The 17,844-nt window shown below is 39.7% G+C and overlaps 2 protein-coding genes and 1 non-coding gene across 3 annotated transcripts; 2 read left to right on the top strand and 1 right to left on the bottom strand.

The window, feature by feature from the left end:
• Positions 1-339: 339 nt before the first annotated feature.
• On the bottom strand, positions 340-446 carry LOC145013598 (small nucleolar RNA R71). The gene has a single exon (XR_013665147.1). It is a non-coding gene; the product is annotated as a small nucleolar RNA R71 (small nucleolar RNA).
• A 1,066-nt stretch (positions 447-1,512) lies between these two features.
• Positions 1,513-2,172, top strand: LOC145010426 (uncharacterized). The gene has a single exon (XM_078968969.1). The coding sequence runs from the start codon at positions 1,513-1,515 to the stop codon at positions 2,170-2,172; it is 660 nt and encodes a 219-aa protein (XP_078825095.1).
• Positions 2,173-15,729: 13,557 nt separating this feature from the next.
• Positions 15,730-16,131, top strand: LOC145010425 (uncharacterized). Its single transcript, XM_078968967.1, has one exon. It carries the CDS (start codon positions 15,730-15,732, stop codon positions 16,129-16,131), a length of 402 nt encoding a protein of 133 aa, XP_078825093.1.
• The last annotated feature ends 1,713 nt before the right edge of the window (positions 16,132-17,844 follow it).

Raw genomic sequence — 17,844 nt, 5'->3', positions numbered from 1 at the left:
CACGACTCTGATTCCGGCGATGAGTTAGCTCTTACCATGGCTAACATTGATGAAATTCCCATAGGAGAGTGGACGAAGAGGATCCGCGATAATACCGGCCGGGGACTTGTGCAACCCACAATTACCGCTACTGCTACTTTCGAACTAAAGAGTCACATACTCGCTCAACTAAAGGAGATTCTTTTCTATGGAAAAGACCACAAAGATGCTTACAAGCACTTGGATGAAGTCAATGATGTAGCTGATTACATTAATGTTCCAAATGTACCTCGTGAGACCCAGCTACTTCGCATGAAAGAAGAATTTATTGATCACTTTTGCCCACCTTACAAAATAACCAAGTTGAAGAAGGCCATTGCTAACTTTGAACAACAAGTTGGGGAGTCACTATATGAAGGTTGGGAGAGGTACAAGAGCCTGCTAAGGAATTGCCCACACCATGACCTTAATAGCCAAAAAGAAGTCTCCATCTTCTATGATGGAGTCAATTTCACAACCAGGCAGTTACTTGACTCGCAAGGCCCGCTCACAAAGAAGCCACTCCCGGTGATCAAGGAATTGATTGAAGAATTCTCTAAGCATTCTAGAGAATACCATAATCCAAGAAATGATGTTACTAGGGGAGTCGCCTATGCAGCTACAGAAGACTTGTCAGCGGTCATGGCTATGCTAAAAACCATGGATAGGAGGATGGATAAAATGGATCAAATGATCCATGCTATTTGGGTGGGTTGTAAGAATTGCAATGGGCCTCATCTTACTAGAGACTGCGACTTGGATGAAAATGGCAACAAAAAGGTGCAAGTTTGTTACTCAAGTGTGGACCGATATGATGAAGATTGGCGCAAACCAAAGAAGGAGTGGCTCGCTTATGACGAGTACAAGAAGCATAAGGAGGAGAAGTACAAGCAAAAGGGAAAGGGTTTTTACATAAAGGAGGAGCCGACACAAGAAAGAAAACCAAGTTTGGAAGAAATGCTCACCAAATTTGTAGCTGCTTTAGAAAAGAGACACAATGATCATGATGCTGCAATCTAAGAAACAAAAACCATACTTAGAAATTAGCAAGCATCTATCCACAACATTGAAATGCAGCTTGGGCAACTTGCTCAACAAATCAACCAAAGATCACCCGGTGAACTCCCTAGTAAAACCGAAAACAACCCATGAGGCACACGCACAAACATAGTCACAACAAGAAGTGGGAAGATAATTACTCCTCTAGCACCCATTCAGAATGAAGCTCCCAAAGACTTACAAAAGGAGGACGCAGAAAAACGGGAACAAAGCGAAAATATGCATGACAGAGAAACTACTCGCCGAGTCCAGAATATGGACTCGACGAGTCCATTGCAAAACTTGAAAGAAGACGTTTCTGAAAGGCCCTTTCAGCCTCCAATGCCATACCCAGCCTGAGTTAAGAGGGAAAAGCAAGAAGAGGAGTACCAGAAGTTTTTGAATCACATCAAAGCTCTGCAAATCAACATACCCTTCATTGAAGTCGTCGCTCAAATGCCAAAATATGCAAAGTTCCTCAAAGATCTTCTAACAAATAAAAGGAAGATGGAGAAGGTGAAAGAAGTGATTCTTAATGAAAACTGCTCAGCTGCCATGTTAAACAAATTACCAAAGAAGGAAGGTGACCCGCGGAACTTGACTTTGCCTTGCCAATTTGGCAACTTGGCCACCATCCATGCGTTAGCTGATTCGGGAGAAAGTGTGAACCTCATGCCCTACTTATTCTTTAAGAAATTAGATCTCCCAGAACCAAGGCCAATTCGCATGGCAATTCAGTTGGCAAACAAGACTGTCACATTTCCAAGAGGAATGTGTGAGGACATATTGGTTAAAGTGGATAAGTTTGTATTTCCTGTAGATTTTATAATTCTAGACATGGAGGCAGATCCTCAAGTCCCGATCATCCTAGGAAGACCCTTCATCAACACGACAAGTGCTATAGTGGACATGAGAGACTCAAAGCTTACTTTACAGGTAGGAGAAGATTCAGTCACCTTCGAGGTTGATCAAGCTATGAAGTATGCGAGGAATAGTGATGACATGGCATTCTGGATAGATATGTTTGATGAGTTGATGGAAGAGTGTGATAATGAAGATTCCAACAAGTCCGCTGTCTTTGATGACGAATTTGATGCTGAAAAAGACCAAATGTAGATCGAGAGGCTGCTGGAAGAAGCGGAGTATGAAGAATTAATAAGGTAGTCTAATAAAGCTACTCGACGAGTAGGGCCGATCTACTCACCGAGTTCATGTGCAGATGTGACAACCCGAAATTTCCATTCTGTACAAACTATATCATTTCAATAGAAGTTATAGCAGTCACAATTGATTTTCGGACTTTTCGCGTAAGTTTGAGTAAATCAGGGTTTTCACTTCAGGAAATGTCAGGAGAGTGGGTGCACTAGGGTTTTGTGCAACACTGTTATTCCAAAACTCTATTACATTAGAGTTCATTTCAGGAATAAAAATATTTTCTGGCAAAATATCTCAGGACTATAAATAGAATTCTGAACTAAATTCATTCATTATTCACATTTCCAACTAGAGAAAAGCCATTTTCTCTCTCACGGATCTTCGGGTTTTTATCCCAAATCGTGAGTACCTCTTTCTAGTAGTGTTAGAATGCTTATTAGATGCTTGTAACATGATTTAGATGGCTAAATCAATAGATCTAGGAGTTTAATCCCCAAGGTGTTCTTGGGCGGTAAACTCCCGAAACGAAGCCAAAACCAACCCTTGTGTTATGCTAAAGCCATAGACTCATATGTATGCATGTTAGGAACAAGAAAACAACCAAAATCCACCCAAGTTTGGGAGTTTACGGCCCTAGATTATCATAGGACGTAAACTCCAAATTCAAACACTAAATGGTACTTTTAAGGCTCCTAAAGCCTTAGACAATTACCTAGACTTGTTCCCATTAGATCTAGGGAATTGAACACATCAAAGAACACAAACAAAGGAGAGTTTACGGCCCAAGTGTATCTTAGGCCGTAAACTCCATTGAAATGGACAAAAGGGTGTCTTTATGACACCTAAAGCCCTAGACCTTTACAAGAAATTGTTACCCACTTAATTGAGGGACCAAACCACATCATAATCACCTAACAAAGTGAGTTTACAGCCAAGACATGGTTCCTGGGCTGTAAACTCCTAAAAGGGGCACCAAGGTGTGCCTAATGCCTTCATATGCTTAGAATGAAAGTCTAGAACCTATACCACAAGTGCAAGGGACCTGAAAGCATCAAAAACACTCCATACTTAGAGTTTACGGCCGTAAACTCTAAGGGGATTCGCCTCAGGGCTGTAAACTCCTAATTGGAGTATTTCTAGACCTTAAACACTTCCAAGGACTTATCCACCAAGTTAGAATAATTCTAGAAAGCATTTGAGACTTCAAAACACACCAAACACACATGTTTGGGAGTTTACGGCCGTAAACTCAAGAGTATACAACCGTAAACTCCATGTGTGTTAGTATATGAGGAGTAAACTCAATTATAGGGTCCTTTGGAACCCTAAACACAAGTGCCTTGTCCCACATTAGCTTAGATGCAATCCTTAGGGCCTATAGCACTTATATAAATTGTTTATTATGCCTAGGATGTCTTAACTTTATCAATTAGTGATTTAAGACTAATTGAATGCATATATGTGTGATTATATGTTCATTAGGATTGTAGTGTGTGTACGAGTCCTTGCTTGATACCTAGCCATCCTATACCGTCACTTTATCCCAATTACCAACTTCAGGTGAGTTCATACCCCTAATCAATGTTTTAAATGATTTTAAATGTTTTATGGGGGGGGGGATACAAGTAGAAAACAGTATGTCTAAATCAATCTTATGTATTTTATAACTATGTTTTCACTAAGTAGATTTCACATACTTCAAAAGGTGACACATGAAATGGCTTTCTATCTCAAAATACCTTGATAACAAAAGTATTAGTTTTGAAATGTTTATTAAAATGACATCAAGTCACCCTTAATTATTGTTCAAAACTCCTAGATATCTTGCAAAACCATTATTTTTTACCTTCTTGAGCAAAACTACACTTATACACATATGTTCTTATATATATGTATTGATGTTATAGTTTCCATCCTTCGCTTAGTTTCCCAAACCCTGGTGTATCGAGGGTGTATAAATCTACTTGAACAACCAATTACTTTCCAGTTAATTATCATAGGGATAGTTAGAAGAAACAAAACATTATTCCTATTACAAGGAATCACACAAGAGTCAGTTCATTCATGAGTGTATACCAGTACCTTACATGATACATGAGTATAATTACCTAGGATTACATGATACATGAATACGCTTACATGAATACCATACATGAATACTGTTACTTAGATACATTATCCTGTATTCACTTATGTGGATACTTGTACCTAGAGTTATTAGGAAGATTTATTCGTACCTTATGTGTAAATTTTCCTGCCTATCCCAGTTCAATGGGATGTCTATACGGGACTAACCATTCCGGAACCCAGCTGTTAGCAACACTGGGTGATGAACATCTATGGATGTCTAAGGTTGTTTCTGATATTAGGAGTCAGTTACGGAACTAACCATTCCTCCATCTCCTGTTGCAACAAAGGATGAGATGAAACTCTTCGGATGATCATTAGGTTAACGCTGTTATGGGATTAACCCCCCTCCACCCTGCTGCCGCTACAGAGGGTGAGTGGACAATCTTCGGATGTTCATCGGGTATACCTTTCGCTTCGGCAATGTCGTGTTAATCCTGGTCACCCAGGGATAACACTTACATGATTATGTTTTTTCCTGTTTACTTTATTTTGTGATATATTCACATAAATGATGAGTTAGACTAAGCACCTTTAGTACTAGTCAATAGAAAGGAAAAAAATATCATTTTACAAACAAAACATTTGGTTCTTGGTTGAAGACTACATCTCAAACTGATAGGAAATAAGGGATTTTCTAGGGTTTTTCATACTTACATCAACATTTTCATTTAACGATTTACATGGCCTTCATAACAGATTTTCACAAATAAGGCAATGACACTTATATACTTATGAATTCACCAGCTTTAAAGCTGATACTCGCTTTCAAAATAACTTGTATTCTTAGGTCATCCGTAGACAGGTACAGAGGCCAGGTTTTGAGAAGACGGAGCAGACAAGTCTCGTCTTTTATTTTGATTGTATATTTTGGTGTCTTAATAAAATGAAAGAACACACATGTATTAAAACTTTACTTATAATGCAATGGATGATGTTGTTGCTTGTTTATTATATTACACTGTTGTGATACTGTACATGACGTCCTCCACCCCTGAACGTTTCCGCCGTTCGTGGTTTTGGGGTGTGACAGATTGGTATCATAGCATTGTTTATAGTGAATATAGTATATCAACCCATAAAAGATATACTAACTATAAATACATGGGATTAAAACACTCTGTTTAAGAGTTATACTTATAAATAATAAAATATTTAAGTAAGTATACGTGCCTGCATTCATACTAAAATCAGTGTCACAATGACAAGAACAAAAGTATTACGATTGTTGAATATCACAAGTAAGCCTTGGGATATATGATCAGTCTTGGGAATGGCATAGCTTGATCAACTATGCTGGTCCGAGGAGTGGTTAGCATATACCCAAGAATGGTTGTGATATGGCAACAAGTCTAAAAACTTACCAACATTACCATAATGAGAACATTATAATAGAACCTAAGTCTAAAATACCATAGAGGTATTTTGTGTTACTATAAGTACTTTATACTTGAGAAATAAAATGGAATCTTCATTCCTAAGTTGATAATTGCTATGTGGATATGCTAAAGTTATATGTAACTAGGATGTTATAGACTTAGAATCGGTGAAATTTTTGCTTTACCCGTATTCCTTGTGAATTTGGAGTTGAGGTCACTTATTCGAAGGCCTATCCTGTGTTGATTAAATATAACTGGTATGCACTTTACAAATAGCGATGGAACTAATGAAGATTTCCTAAATAATTATCTAGATAGTTCATCTAATAATTATTTTCTTACCTCAGTTCTCGCGTAGATAACATGGCTGGATTCCATCCCCACGACAACCTGTTCCTTCTGAACGAAGTGATTGCTGGATGGTTTGGAGAAGAACCAGATGATGATCATCCAATCCCTCTGAATGATCACCATGCTGACGACCTTTCAGACGATGCCATCTCCGAACCCGAGGTTGAGAACTTACCCCAGGAAGCTCCCTTTCTGATTCCTAACCCTCGTCCGGCTTTTCATGGCCCGACGCCTGAGTGAGTGGAATGTTTGGAAACATGGAGCCAAGAACAAGATCAGCCCATGCCATTTAATGGTGACTGAAGCTTCTATGACCTGAGCAAGCGGGGCTCAGCAGACAGAACATGCGAATTCTGATCTGAAGAGTTGCCCGAAACGAAATTCAGGGCAGGACAGCTCTACAACGTATCGCAGAAGTTGATACAAATGGAGGAATGCATATGCTTCGCACCAGTCGCCTCGAACATGCTCGTGAGAGGTCTGAGAGAGACCATGAAACCCTGCTTCAAGCACTGGCTGAATCACGAGCCGAAGTCATTAAACTTCGAGTACGCCAGAGGGTGTACGAAAGACACCTACTTGACGTGGAACGCCAACTGGTTGAACTGAGAGTTCACCAAAGTGATGACCGTCACCAGTAGTGGATGATTTACTTTATATTCCTTGTTAGAAAGGAATCTTGTTCCTGTCTATGCCCGATGTGGCAATCTCTATAAAACTATCTTGTACTGTAAGTACTTTCGTTAGGTCTTTAAGCTGTCAAGAAATATCTTCTCTGGATATGATGTAAGATCTCTTACAAAGTCATTTTCCCGAACATGTACGTCATGAATATCAAAGATATTGACAGTCGGCTAACTTCTGTGTCATTCATTATTCAAATACTCTTATCATACTTCCACTTGAGTCTATTTGAAACGTGCTCTAGTCAAGTCATTGGACTTTAGCCATTTAACTCCGGAGTCATCTCCGAGTCCCTTTTATTGGTTGGATCATGTTATACGCCAACCAGCGATATCTCGATTAGAACGAAAAATGTCTTGAGACATTGTACGAACTTACTTCTAATCTTTGCTAGGACAGCATCATAGGGATGTAGGTCAAACCTTCGTGTACACCCTTCCATTCCGTGCTAGGACAACATCATAGGGATGTAGGTCGAACCTTAGAAAGCATACTTCTATTCTTTTCATGAGCAATCGAACTACGTCTGGGTTCAAACATTTTTGCTCACAAGATTCATTTTCTTTTGGTGTAACAGAATCATGTCGCCGAAGAAAAATGATCAGCCCATCAACAAACCACCAACTCTTCAGATTGATGCAGCTACCTTTCAAGCTGCAGTCTCGGCTGCCGTGTCAGCTATTCTAACCCATCTGAACGCTAACAATGCGAATGTTAGCGGGACTGTTAACAACAATGCCAATCCAAGTAACAATCCAGTACCCCAGCAAGCAACTAACTACCACGATACCCCGAGTCCTAAGACCAAGGGTAACAAATGGAAGTCTTGGAACAAACCTAAGGACAAGTCGCTTCGAAGGGCGAACAGGAAACAACCACCAGTGACAACCTTCACAGCCACAACATCAACACCTCCAACTACCATCCCTTCGGACATCCCAATTGTCCCTAAATCAACCAAGCTTTATGCTGGAAATCTCCCAAAATGCATCCAATGCAATTTTCACCACCATGGACCTTGTGGGGAGATGCAGTGCTCACACTGCAACAGAAAGGGTCACACCCAACGTTACTGCAAGAGCCTAACAAGGCTGAACAACCAAGTACCCAGCGCCAAAGTAAACCAAACTTGCTACGGTTGTGGCAAAATAGGTCACTACAAGAGGAACTGCCCAGAGGCAGCAATTATTAGCACAGTCGAAAGTCTACTACCAACCACCACCGCAGGAGAGTCTACTCCGGACCCACATTAATGTGATTTAGGCGTTTCGTTGTAACAAACTTATGAACCATCCCAAAGCTAGTGCAACCAGAGTCTTATCTTTTGCGGGATTCCATCCGTTTAAGGATGCTCGTGCTGCGTATACTTGTCTTTTGTAGCATACCTTGTTTCGCATCAATAGTCTTGTAATAAATCCTAAGTACAGTAACTTGTTAATGGTTGCGCTGTTGTGTTTTGTCTGTAGCGCCTTATGTTTAAATCTAATGTCTTTAGTTCCCATATGTTTCCGACATTATCACATGACTCGATTAAATTCGATCCTCGCAATACCACCTTCATAAGTACATCTCTTTCTCAGTAAACGTCTTTTGGTGAAGTCGTCATATCAGAACACCGAAGTACTCATGACAGGAGTACCTTATAGTTCTTTTCCTTTCCGAAGGATCCCTACATTATCGCTCGTGCGGTACGTCAAGTTCAATTTCAGGATTCATACGGTTGATCTATCACTGAAGAATGTATACATGAGAGTGATATATAATTAATGTTCTATAGGTTTAGAATTGATGATTCCACTTTAATTTCTTTTCCCTCGATGGGATGTGGGATTAAGGAAGAATCAGTTATTCGACTACCTGTTCAGTCTTAATTATATACGACTCATATACACGAAATTGTGATCATTGAATCACGTATCAATTCTAATACGAACTTCAGGACATAGACTGTCCAGGAGTTTGAGAAATTGCATTGGCATAAGAACCAACTTAGAACCCAGTATGACTCTTATAACCAGATCGCCTTTAGTCTAAACACCTACGGAAGATACAAGAACAGTCCAGACAACACCACGAACTACTCAACAATAGAATTTGAAGACCAGGCTTCTCACCCTTGAGAGCTCTGGTCTATTCTTACCAGAAGTCGATGGAGTGCATCATATGTACCTCGACGACCGGAGACTTCGTTTAGATTTCCTTTAGAAATCGTTATCTTTGCCTCGCTTAGATAAGCTAATTGAGCAACCACAGGGAAAGTGTTACTTTCAGAAATGGACCCGAGATCCGAATATCACTAGTTCGAGTGTTAGGGAAGGAAGTCCTAAAGACTACCCTCCGAACTCGATACGGACACTTCGAGTCCGTAGTGATACCCCTCAGATAGGACCAATACGCCCATAGTATTCATGAGCTAAATGAGTGGAGTACACCTTTCTTACTAGGACCAGTTCGTCATTTCTCCATATAATGACTACTTATCTACCCTCGTAGTAAGAAAGAACCTATAGAAACATTACCCTCGGAGACACTCTTCACAAAGTTCTCTGAACAAGAGTTTTGGAATTTAGAGACAAATTGCCTGAGACACACTATTGGTGTTGTGGAAATTCTTGAGTACTCTGTCAAATTATCCAAAACTGTTGGAAATTGTCGGCACCATAGACACCGATGGGAAATTCACCAAATTCTAGGTCTTACAGACCTACTATCATAGTCCATTTGGAACTCCCCGCAAACTTCAGGAACCCTTTTGACTTTGACCCAACAAGGGATGGCCCTTGACTGGGAAGTAAGCGAGAGAAAGAACCTTTGGAATTCCAAGTGAGAGACTAAATTCTTTAGGAAAACCCACTCTGGGAACAACTTAAATACGCTTTGTAATGCGTGGAAAGCTAAATCCAATATAGTTAGGACCTCCGAGATTCTTACCAGAATCGGTCCTGCATCTCACAAACTAGACCTACTCCGCGAACTCAGTAATGTACATTTTCCCCTTCGCGTCTCGAACTTGAAACAATATCTTTCCGTTAGGACTTTCTTAAGCCCTCTCAACAAAATCGAGATTTACGAGCTCCTTGCCTTCGTATTTGAACCGTAGTGACCCTCGACCGAGTGGTCAAGCGGACGAAGCAACTTCGTCGCCCATTAGTGAAGGTTCGTTGGAATACCAATCGAGAACCCGATTTCACTTAAGAGCGTGAGAACCAATCGATTAGGAAGTACACATAACGACTCGATCATTCGTACCTATTTCCTTGCCTAAACTCTAATTTCGGAACGAAATTCCTTCTAACGGGGGGATGATGTGACAACCCGAAATTTCCATTCTGTACAAACTATATCACTTCAATAGAAGTTATAGCAGTCACATTTGATTTTCGGACTTTTCGCGTAAGTTTGAGTAAATCAGGGTTTTCACTTCAGGAAATATCATGAGAGTGGGTGCACTAGGGTTTTGTCCAACACTGTTATTCCAACACTCTATTACATTAGAGTTCATTTCAGGAATAAAAATATTTTCTGGCAAAATATCTCAGGACTATAAATAGAATTCTGAACTAAATTCATTCATTATTCACATTTCCAACTAGAGAAAAGCCATTTTCTCTCTCACGGATCTTCGGGTTTTTATCCCAAATCGTGAGTACCTCTTTCTAGTAGTGTTAGAATGCATATTATATGCTTGTAACATGATTTAGATGGCTAAATCATTAGATCTAGGAGTTTACTCCCCAAGGTGTTCTTGGGCGGTAAACTCCCGAAACGAAGCCAAAACCGACCCTTGTGTTATGCTAAAGCCTTAGACTCATATGTATGCATGTTAGGAATAAGAAAACAACCAAAATCCACCCAAGTTTGGGAGTTTACGGCCCTAGATTATCATAGGCCGTAAACTCCAAATTCAAACACTAAATGGTACTTTTAAGGCTCCTAAAGCCTTAGACAATTACCTAGACTTGTTCCCATTAGATCTAGGGCATTGAACACATCAAAGAACACAAACAAAGGAGAGTTTATGGCCCAAGTGTATCTTAGGCCGTAAACTCCATTGAAATGGACAAAAGGGTGTTTTTATGACACCTAAAGCCCTAGACCTTTACAGGAAATTGTTACCCACTTAATTGAGGGACCAAACCACATCAAAATCACTTAACAAAGTGAGTTTACGGCCAAGACATGGTTCCTGGGCTGTAAACTCCTAAAAGGGGCACCAAGGTGTGCCTAATGCCTTCATATGCTTAGAATGAAAGTCTAGAACCTATACCACAAGTGCAAGGGACTTGAAAGCATCAAAAACACTCCATACTTAGAGTTTACGGCCATAAACTCTAAGGGGATTCGCCTCAGGGCCGTAAACTCCTAATTGGAGTATTTCTAGACCTTAAACACTTCCAAGGACCAAGTTAGAATAATTCTAGAAAGCATTTGAGACGTCAAAACACACCAAAAACACATGTTTGGGAGTTTACGGCCGTAAACTCAAGAGTATACAACCGTAAACTCCATGTGTGTTAGTATATGAGGAGTAAACTCAATTATAGGGTCCTTTGGAACCCTAAACACAAGTGCCTTGTCCCACATTAGCTTAGATGCAATCCTTAGGGCCTATAGCACTTATATAAATTGTTTATTATGCCTAGGATGTCTTAACTTTATCAATTAGTGATTTAAGACTAATTGAATGCATATATGTGTGATTATATGTTCATTAGGATCGTAGTGTGTGTACGAGTCCTTGCTTGATACCTAGCCATCCTATACCGTCACTTCATCCCAATTACCAACTTCAGGTGAGTTCATACCCCTAATCAATGTTTTAAATGATTTTAAATGTTTTATGGGGGGGGGGGGATACAAGTAGAAAACAGTATGTCTAAATCAATCTTATGTATTTTATAACTGTGTTTTCACTAAGTAGATTTCACATACTTCAAAAGGTGACACATGAAATGGCTTTCTATCTCAAAATACCTTGATAACAAAAGTATTAGTTTTGAAATGTTTATTAAAATGACATCAAGTCACCCTTAATTATTGTTCAAAACTCCTAGATATCTTGCAAAACCATTATTTTTTACCTTCTTGAGCAAAACTACACTTATACACATATGTTCTTATATATATGTATTGATGTTATAGTTTCCATCCTTCGTTTAGTTTCCCACACCCTGGTGTATCGAGGGTGTATAAATCTACTTGAACAACCAATTACTTTCCAGTTAATTATCATAGGGATAGTTAGAAGAAACAAAACATTATTCCTATTACAAGGAATCACACAAGAGTCAGTTCATTCATGAGTGTATACTAGTACCTTACATGATACATGAGTACAATTACCTAGGATTACATGATACATCAATACGCTTACATGAATACCATACATGAATACTGTTACTTAGATACATTATCCTGTATTCACTTACGTGGATACTTGTACCTAGAGTTATTAGGAAGATTTATTCGTACCTTCTGTGTAAATTTTCCTGCCTATCCTAGTTCAATGGGATGTCTATACGGGACTAACCATTTCGGAACCCAGCTGTTAGCAACACTGGGTGATGAACATCTATGGATGTCTAAGGTTGTTTCTGATATTAGGAGTCAGTTACGGAACTAACCATTCCTCCATCTCCTGTTGCAATAAAGGATGAGATGAAACTCTTCGGATGATCATTAGGTTAACGCTGTTATGGGATTAACCCCCCTCCACCCTGCTGCCGCTACAGAGGGTGAGTAGACAATCTTCGGATGTTCAGCGGGTATACCTTTCGCTTCGGCAATGTCGTGTTAATCCTGGTCACCCAGGGATAACACTTACATGATTATGCTTTTTCCTGTTTACTTTATTTTGTGATATATTCACATAAATGATAAGTTAGACTAAGCACTTTTAGTACTAGTCAATAGAAAGGAAAAAATATTATTTTACAAACAAAACATTTGGGTCTTGGTTGAAGACTACATCTCAAACTAATAGGAAATAAGGGATTTTCTAGGGTTTTTCATACTTACATCAACATTTTCATTTAACGATTTACATGGCCTTCATAACAGATTTTCACAAATAAGGCAATGACACTTATATACTTATGAATTCACCAGCTTTAAAGCTGATACTCGCTTTCAAAATAACTTGTATTCTCAGGTCATCAGTAGACAGGTACGGAGGCCAGGTTTTGAGAAGACGGAGCAGACAAGTCTCGTCTTTTATTTTGATTGTATATTTTGGTGTCTTACTACAATGAAAGAACACACATGTATTAAAACTTTACTTATAATGCAATAGATGATGTTGTTGCTTGTTTATTATATTACACTGTTGTGATACTGTACATGACGTCCTCCACCCCTGAACGTTTCCACCGTTCGTGGTTTTGGGGTGTGACAGCAGAAAAGGTGGAATTCGTCAATTCAGCATCTGACTCGCCGAGTTCCATTCCTGTACTCGGTGAGTCCAACATGCAGAACCAAAAACCCTAGCTAAAAACGTTACCAGATCACTTGGAGTATGCTTTCCTTGAAGATGGCCATCAAAAGCCAGTTATAATAGCCTCTGACCTCTCCGAATCTGAAAAAGAAGAACTAGTTCAAGTATTGAAGAAGCGAAAACAAGCCATAGCATGGAGCATTACCGACATCAAGGGAATAAGTCCCTCTTATTGTTCTCACAAGATTATCCTGAATGAAGGATCCAAGCCGGTTGTACAACATCAAAGAAGATTAAACCCAAACATGCAAGAAGTGGTCAAGAAGGAAGTATTCAAGCTCTTATATGCGGGGATCATTTACTCTATTTCCGACAGTCTGTGGGTTAGTCTGGTCCAAGTGGTGCCCAAGAAAGGAGTAATGATGGTCATAACCAACGAGAAGAATGAGCTTATTCCGACACGAACGGTAACCGGTTGGAGAGTGTGCATCGATTATCGAAAGCTAAACGATGCCACTCGTAAAGACCATTTTCCCTTACCTTTTATTGATCAAATGCTAGAATGGTTATCGGGCCATAGTTTCTATTGTTTTTGGATGGCTTTTCGGGTTATTACCAAATACCCATAGACCCCATGGACCAAGTAAAGACCACTTTCACTTGCCCAAGTGGGACTTTCGCTTATTGATGCATGCCCTTTGGGTTATGCAATGCACTTGCAACATTTCAACGGTGCATGATAGCCATATTCCACGACATGGTGGAAAAATCATGGAAGTCCTTGTGGATGATTTTTCTATTTTTGGATCTTCCTTCCATGATTGTCTCACTAACACTGATTTGATGCTTGCTAGGTGTGAAAAGACCGACTTAGTTCTTAATTAGGAGAAATGTCACTTTATGGTCAAGGAGGGTATAGTTCTAGGCCACAAGGTTTCCAAATCAGGAATTGAAGTGGATCGGGCAAAGATTGACACCATTGCCAAATTACCTCCACCAACTAATGTAAAGGGCATTAGAAGTTTTCTTGGACATGCGGGTTTTTACCGGCGTTTCATAAAAGATTTTTCTAAAATAACTAGACCTCTAACATAATTTCTTTTAAAAGAAGCACCATTCAATTTTACTAAAGAATGTTTAGAGGCATTTGAACTCCTGCCAGATAAATTGATTAATGCCCCGATCATTATTGCCCCGAATTGGGAGTTACCATTTGAAATAATGTGTGATGCTAGTGATTTTGCTTTAGGATCTGTCCTTGGTCAAAGGGTTGATAAGCACTTTCGACCCATTTATTATGCAAGCAAAACTCTAAATCTGGCCCAAGAGAGTTACACCACCACCGAAAAAGAATTATTAGCTGTGGTGTATGCCTTTGATAAATTCTGTCATTATTTAGTTTTATCTAAAACAACTGTTTTTACTGACCACTCTGCTATCAAGTATTTGTTTGCCAAGTAGGATGCCAAGCCAAGATTGATACGATGGGTTGTACTTCTTCAAGAGTTTGACATCGAGATACGCGACAAGAAGGGAATGGAGAACATAGCAGCTGACCACTTATCAAGGCTTGAAAACCCGCAATTACAAGAAGATAGACTTGGAAATGAATTCCCGGACGAATATTATGGTGACCACCGGAGAAGAGCCATGGTTCGCGGACATAGCTAATTACTTAGCTAGCAAGTACATCCCAAAAGATCTTACCCGCTAGCAAAATAAGAAATTCTTTTCAGAAATAAAATATTAATTTTGGGATGAGCCCTATCTTTTCCGAAGTTGCACGGACGGAATCATACAAAGATGTGTGTTCGGGAATGAAAGCCGACAAATCTTGGAGCATTGTCATAGCGGGCTGACTGGTGGACATCATGGAGCACACTACACTGCTAAGAAGATCTTTAATATTGGGTTTTATTGGCCCACAAGTTTTAAGGATGCAGCCCAATTTGTTAAAGAATGTGATGCATGTCAATGAGCGGGAAACATTTCATCCCAAAATGAAATGCCACAACAAAGTATTCAAGTGGCGAGGTGTTTGATGTTTGAGGGATTGATTTCATGGGACCGTTTCTCATGTCAAAAGGCAACAAATACATATTAGCGGCGGTGGATTATGTATCCAAATGGGTGGAGGCACAAGCATTACCAACTAATGATGCCCGGGTGGTAGTGCGATTTTTGAAGAAGCTATTTTCAAGATTTGGAGTCCTAAAAGCCCTTATAAGTGACCGAGGCACTCATTTTGCCAATGATCAACTAGATAAGGTGTTAAGGAAATATGGGGTAACTCATAAATTCTCTACATCTTACCATCCACAAATGAGTGGGCAAACCGAAGTGACCAATAGAGCCTTGAAGAGAATCTTGGAAAGATAGGTGGGGAGCAACCAGAAAGAGTGGTCGGACAAGATAGATGATGCACTTTGGGCCTTCCGAACAGCTTTCAAAACACCTATTGGTACTAAACCATATAGCCTAGTTTATGGAAAGCAATGTCATTTACCGGTGGAGATCGAGCATAAAGCTTTTTGGGCTTTAAAAATGTGTAACTTCAACATCGCGAAGCTCAAGAACAACCGGTTGATGCAAATGAATGCTCTTGAGGAACTTAGACATGATGCTTGTACTAGTTCTTTAATATATAAGGAGAAAACTAAAAGTTGGCATGATAAGAGGATCAAGAGTAATAAAGAGTTTTATGAAGGGCAAAAGGCGTTGCTTTTTAATTCAAGACTAAAACGTTTTCCGGGAAAACTCAAGTCAAGATGGGATGGTCCTTTTCTAGTAAAGAACGTGTTTCCACATGGTGCAATAGAGTTAATATCAAAATATGGTACCCCTTTCAAGGTAAACGGACATAGAGTGAAAAGATATGAAGAAGGAGCCCTAAGGAATGAAGACATAGAAGAAGGGCTGCTGCTGGAGGGAATGACACAAACGTAGCATGAGAGGAGTCCAGCTAATGACTCTTTCAAAAGAAGCACTTCCTGGAGGCAACCCGCGTTTAGAGTTAGCATTTCTTTTCCCTTTATTTTCTTTTTAATTTCTTAGGTGCTGTTTTATTTTCACTCTTCCTCTGAAAATATGTTTTAAATGATTGATTGAGGGCAAGCAATGCCTAGAGTGTGGGGTGGTGTGTTAAAAAACAAAATAAAATTAAGTTTTTTTTTTCAATCTGCAAGGCTTACTCGCCGAGTTTATACGCATACTCGGCGAGTACATCTTAAAAAACCCAGAAACTCGCGAATACGTGGACCTACTCAGCGAGTAGGACTTTTCTACTTGGCAAGTAAAAAATTTACACAAGTAGTTTATAATCTATAAATAAGGGTTTTCACTCATTCTAAACATTACCCTCATACTCGCCATGCATATCTACTCTCAAGCCACTTCTTCCATTTTTTGTTGAATCTTCATCTTTGAAGCAAAAAGGTATGATCTTTACTCCCAATACTTGTTAAAGGTTAAAGCTTTATCAATTCTTATCCCTTATTTCACCCAAAAATCAGATTTGGGGTTTCCTCAATTTTTAGGGTTTTGAATTTAGTATGAATTAGGAGGTTTTAGGAAAAAATTCTTTTGGATTTGTGTTTTATGGACTTAGTACAGCAAACCGTAATGAAGGATTAGATGTTTTGACTGACCTATAATGGTTCGATGATAATCTGGTCCCGAAGTTTTTCCTACTCGCTGAGTAGTTCTTCAACTCGGAGAATAGGTGTTTTGACAGATTTGTATTATTGAAATTTAATTGTTGGGTGTTGTTTGTTTGTGCTTTCTGAATGTTATTTTGCAGGAACCATGTCAAGGAGAGCCCAAACTTCACGTGGGGGAAGCCAAGGAGACATCCCATAGCTTTCTTTTCGCCAAATAACCTATAAATCTTCACAAGCACGCGCTAAAAACAGGCTGGAAGCGTTAAAGCAGAAGGAGATCCACCTCCCTAATACCATAAACTGTGACTGGTTGGAAAAAGTCGGGTTGGAGTAGGAATTAACGCCATACTTGATAAAGGCTTGTGATGTGGGAGATTCCACCATCATTTATGATGGCTGGCTACAATTGTTCAAAATCCAAGAACCGGTTTACGCGGAATTGTGTTGGGAATTCTTTGCTACCATTTCAATCCGGGGTGGTAGTGAGTATTATAATCCCAATATTATTTCATTTTCACTCGGTGGGGAGCTGCGACAATGCAACATGGCTGAGCTTTCGTGGAGGATTGTCATTTATGACCAAAGTGCCATGCTAAATGAAGACTTTGAAAGCTTTTTGGAGCAGTGCCACAAAGACCTCCCCGAAGAGGTTGTTGCTTCCACTTGGTGGAACACTATTGCCAACCGGGTGTACATTCCATCTTCCGCGCAGGAGGGCCACATCCGTTCACCAGTTCACCGTCTTATTCACCGCCTTATTGACAGCACAATCAACATGAGGAAAGACGATGATAAAGTCCCGACACTTGATATCTTCTATCTTTGGAGCATCATTACTCCCGATGTTTTTTGCAACCTTCCTTACTGCCTGGCTAAATATCTCGCGGACGGGGCAGTCAAAGACAAAGTGACCTCCAAAATCAATGGAGGGATGTTCGTTACTAAACTCGCGAGATCATACAGGATCTTGGATTTGCAAGAAGCAAGGGCATTAACCGTC

The sequence above is a fragment of the Lactuca saligna genome, chromosome 8, assembly GCF_052625555.1.
Source record: "Lactuca saligna cultivar CGN05327 chromosome 8, ASM5262555v1, whole genome shotgun sequence".
Taxonomy (NCBI): Eukaryota; Viridiplantae; Streptophyta; class Magnoliopsida; order Asterales; family Asteraceae; genus Lactuca; species Lactuca saligna.
The sequence above is the reverse complement of the archived record's forward strand: the minus strand, read 5'-3'. Positions and strand labels throughout refer to the sequence as shown.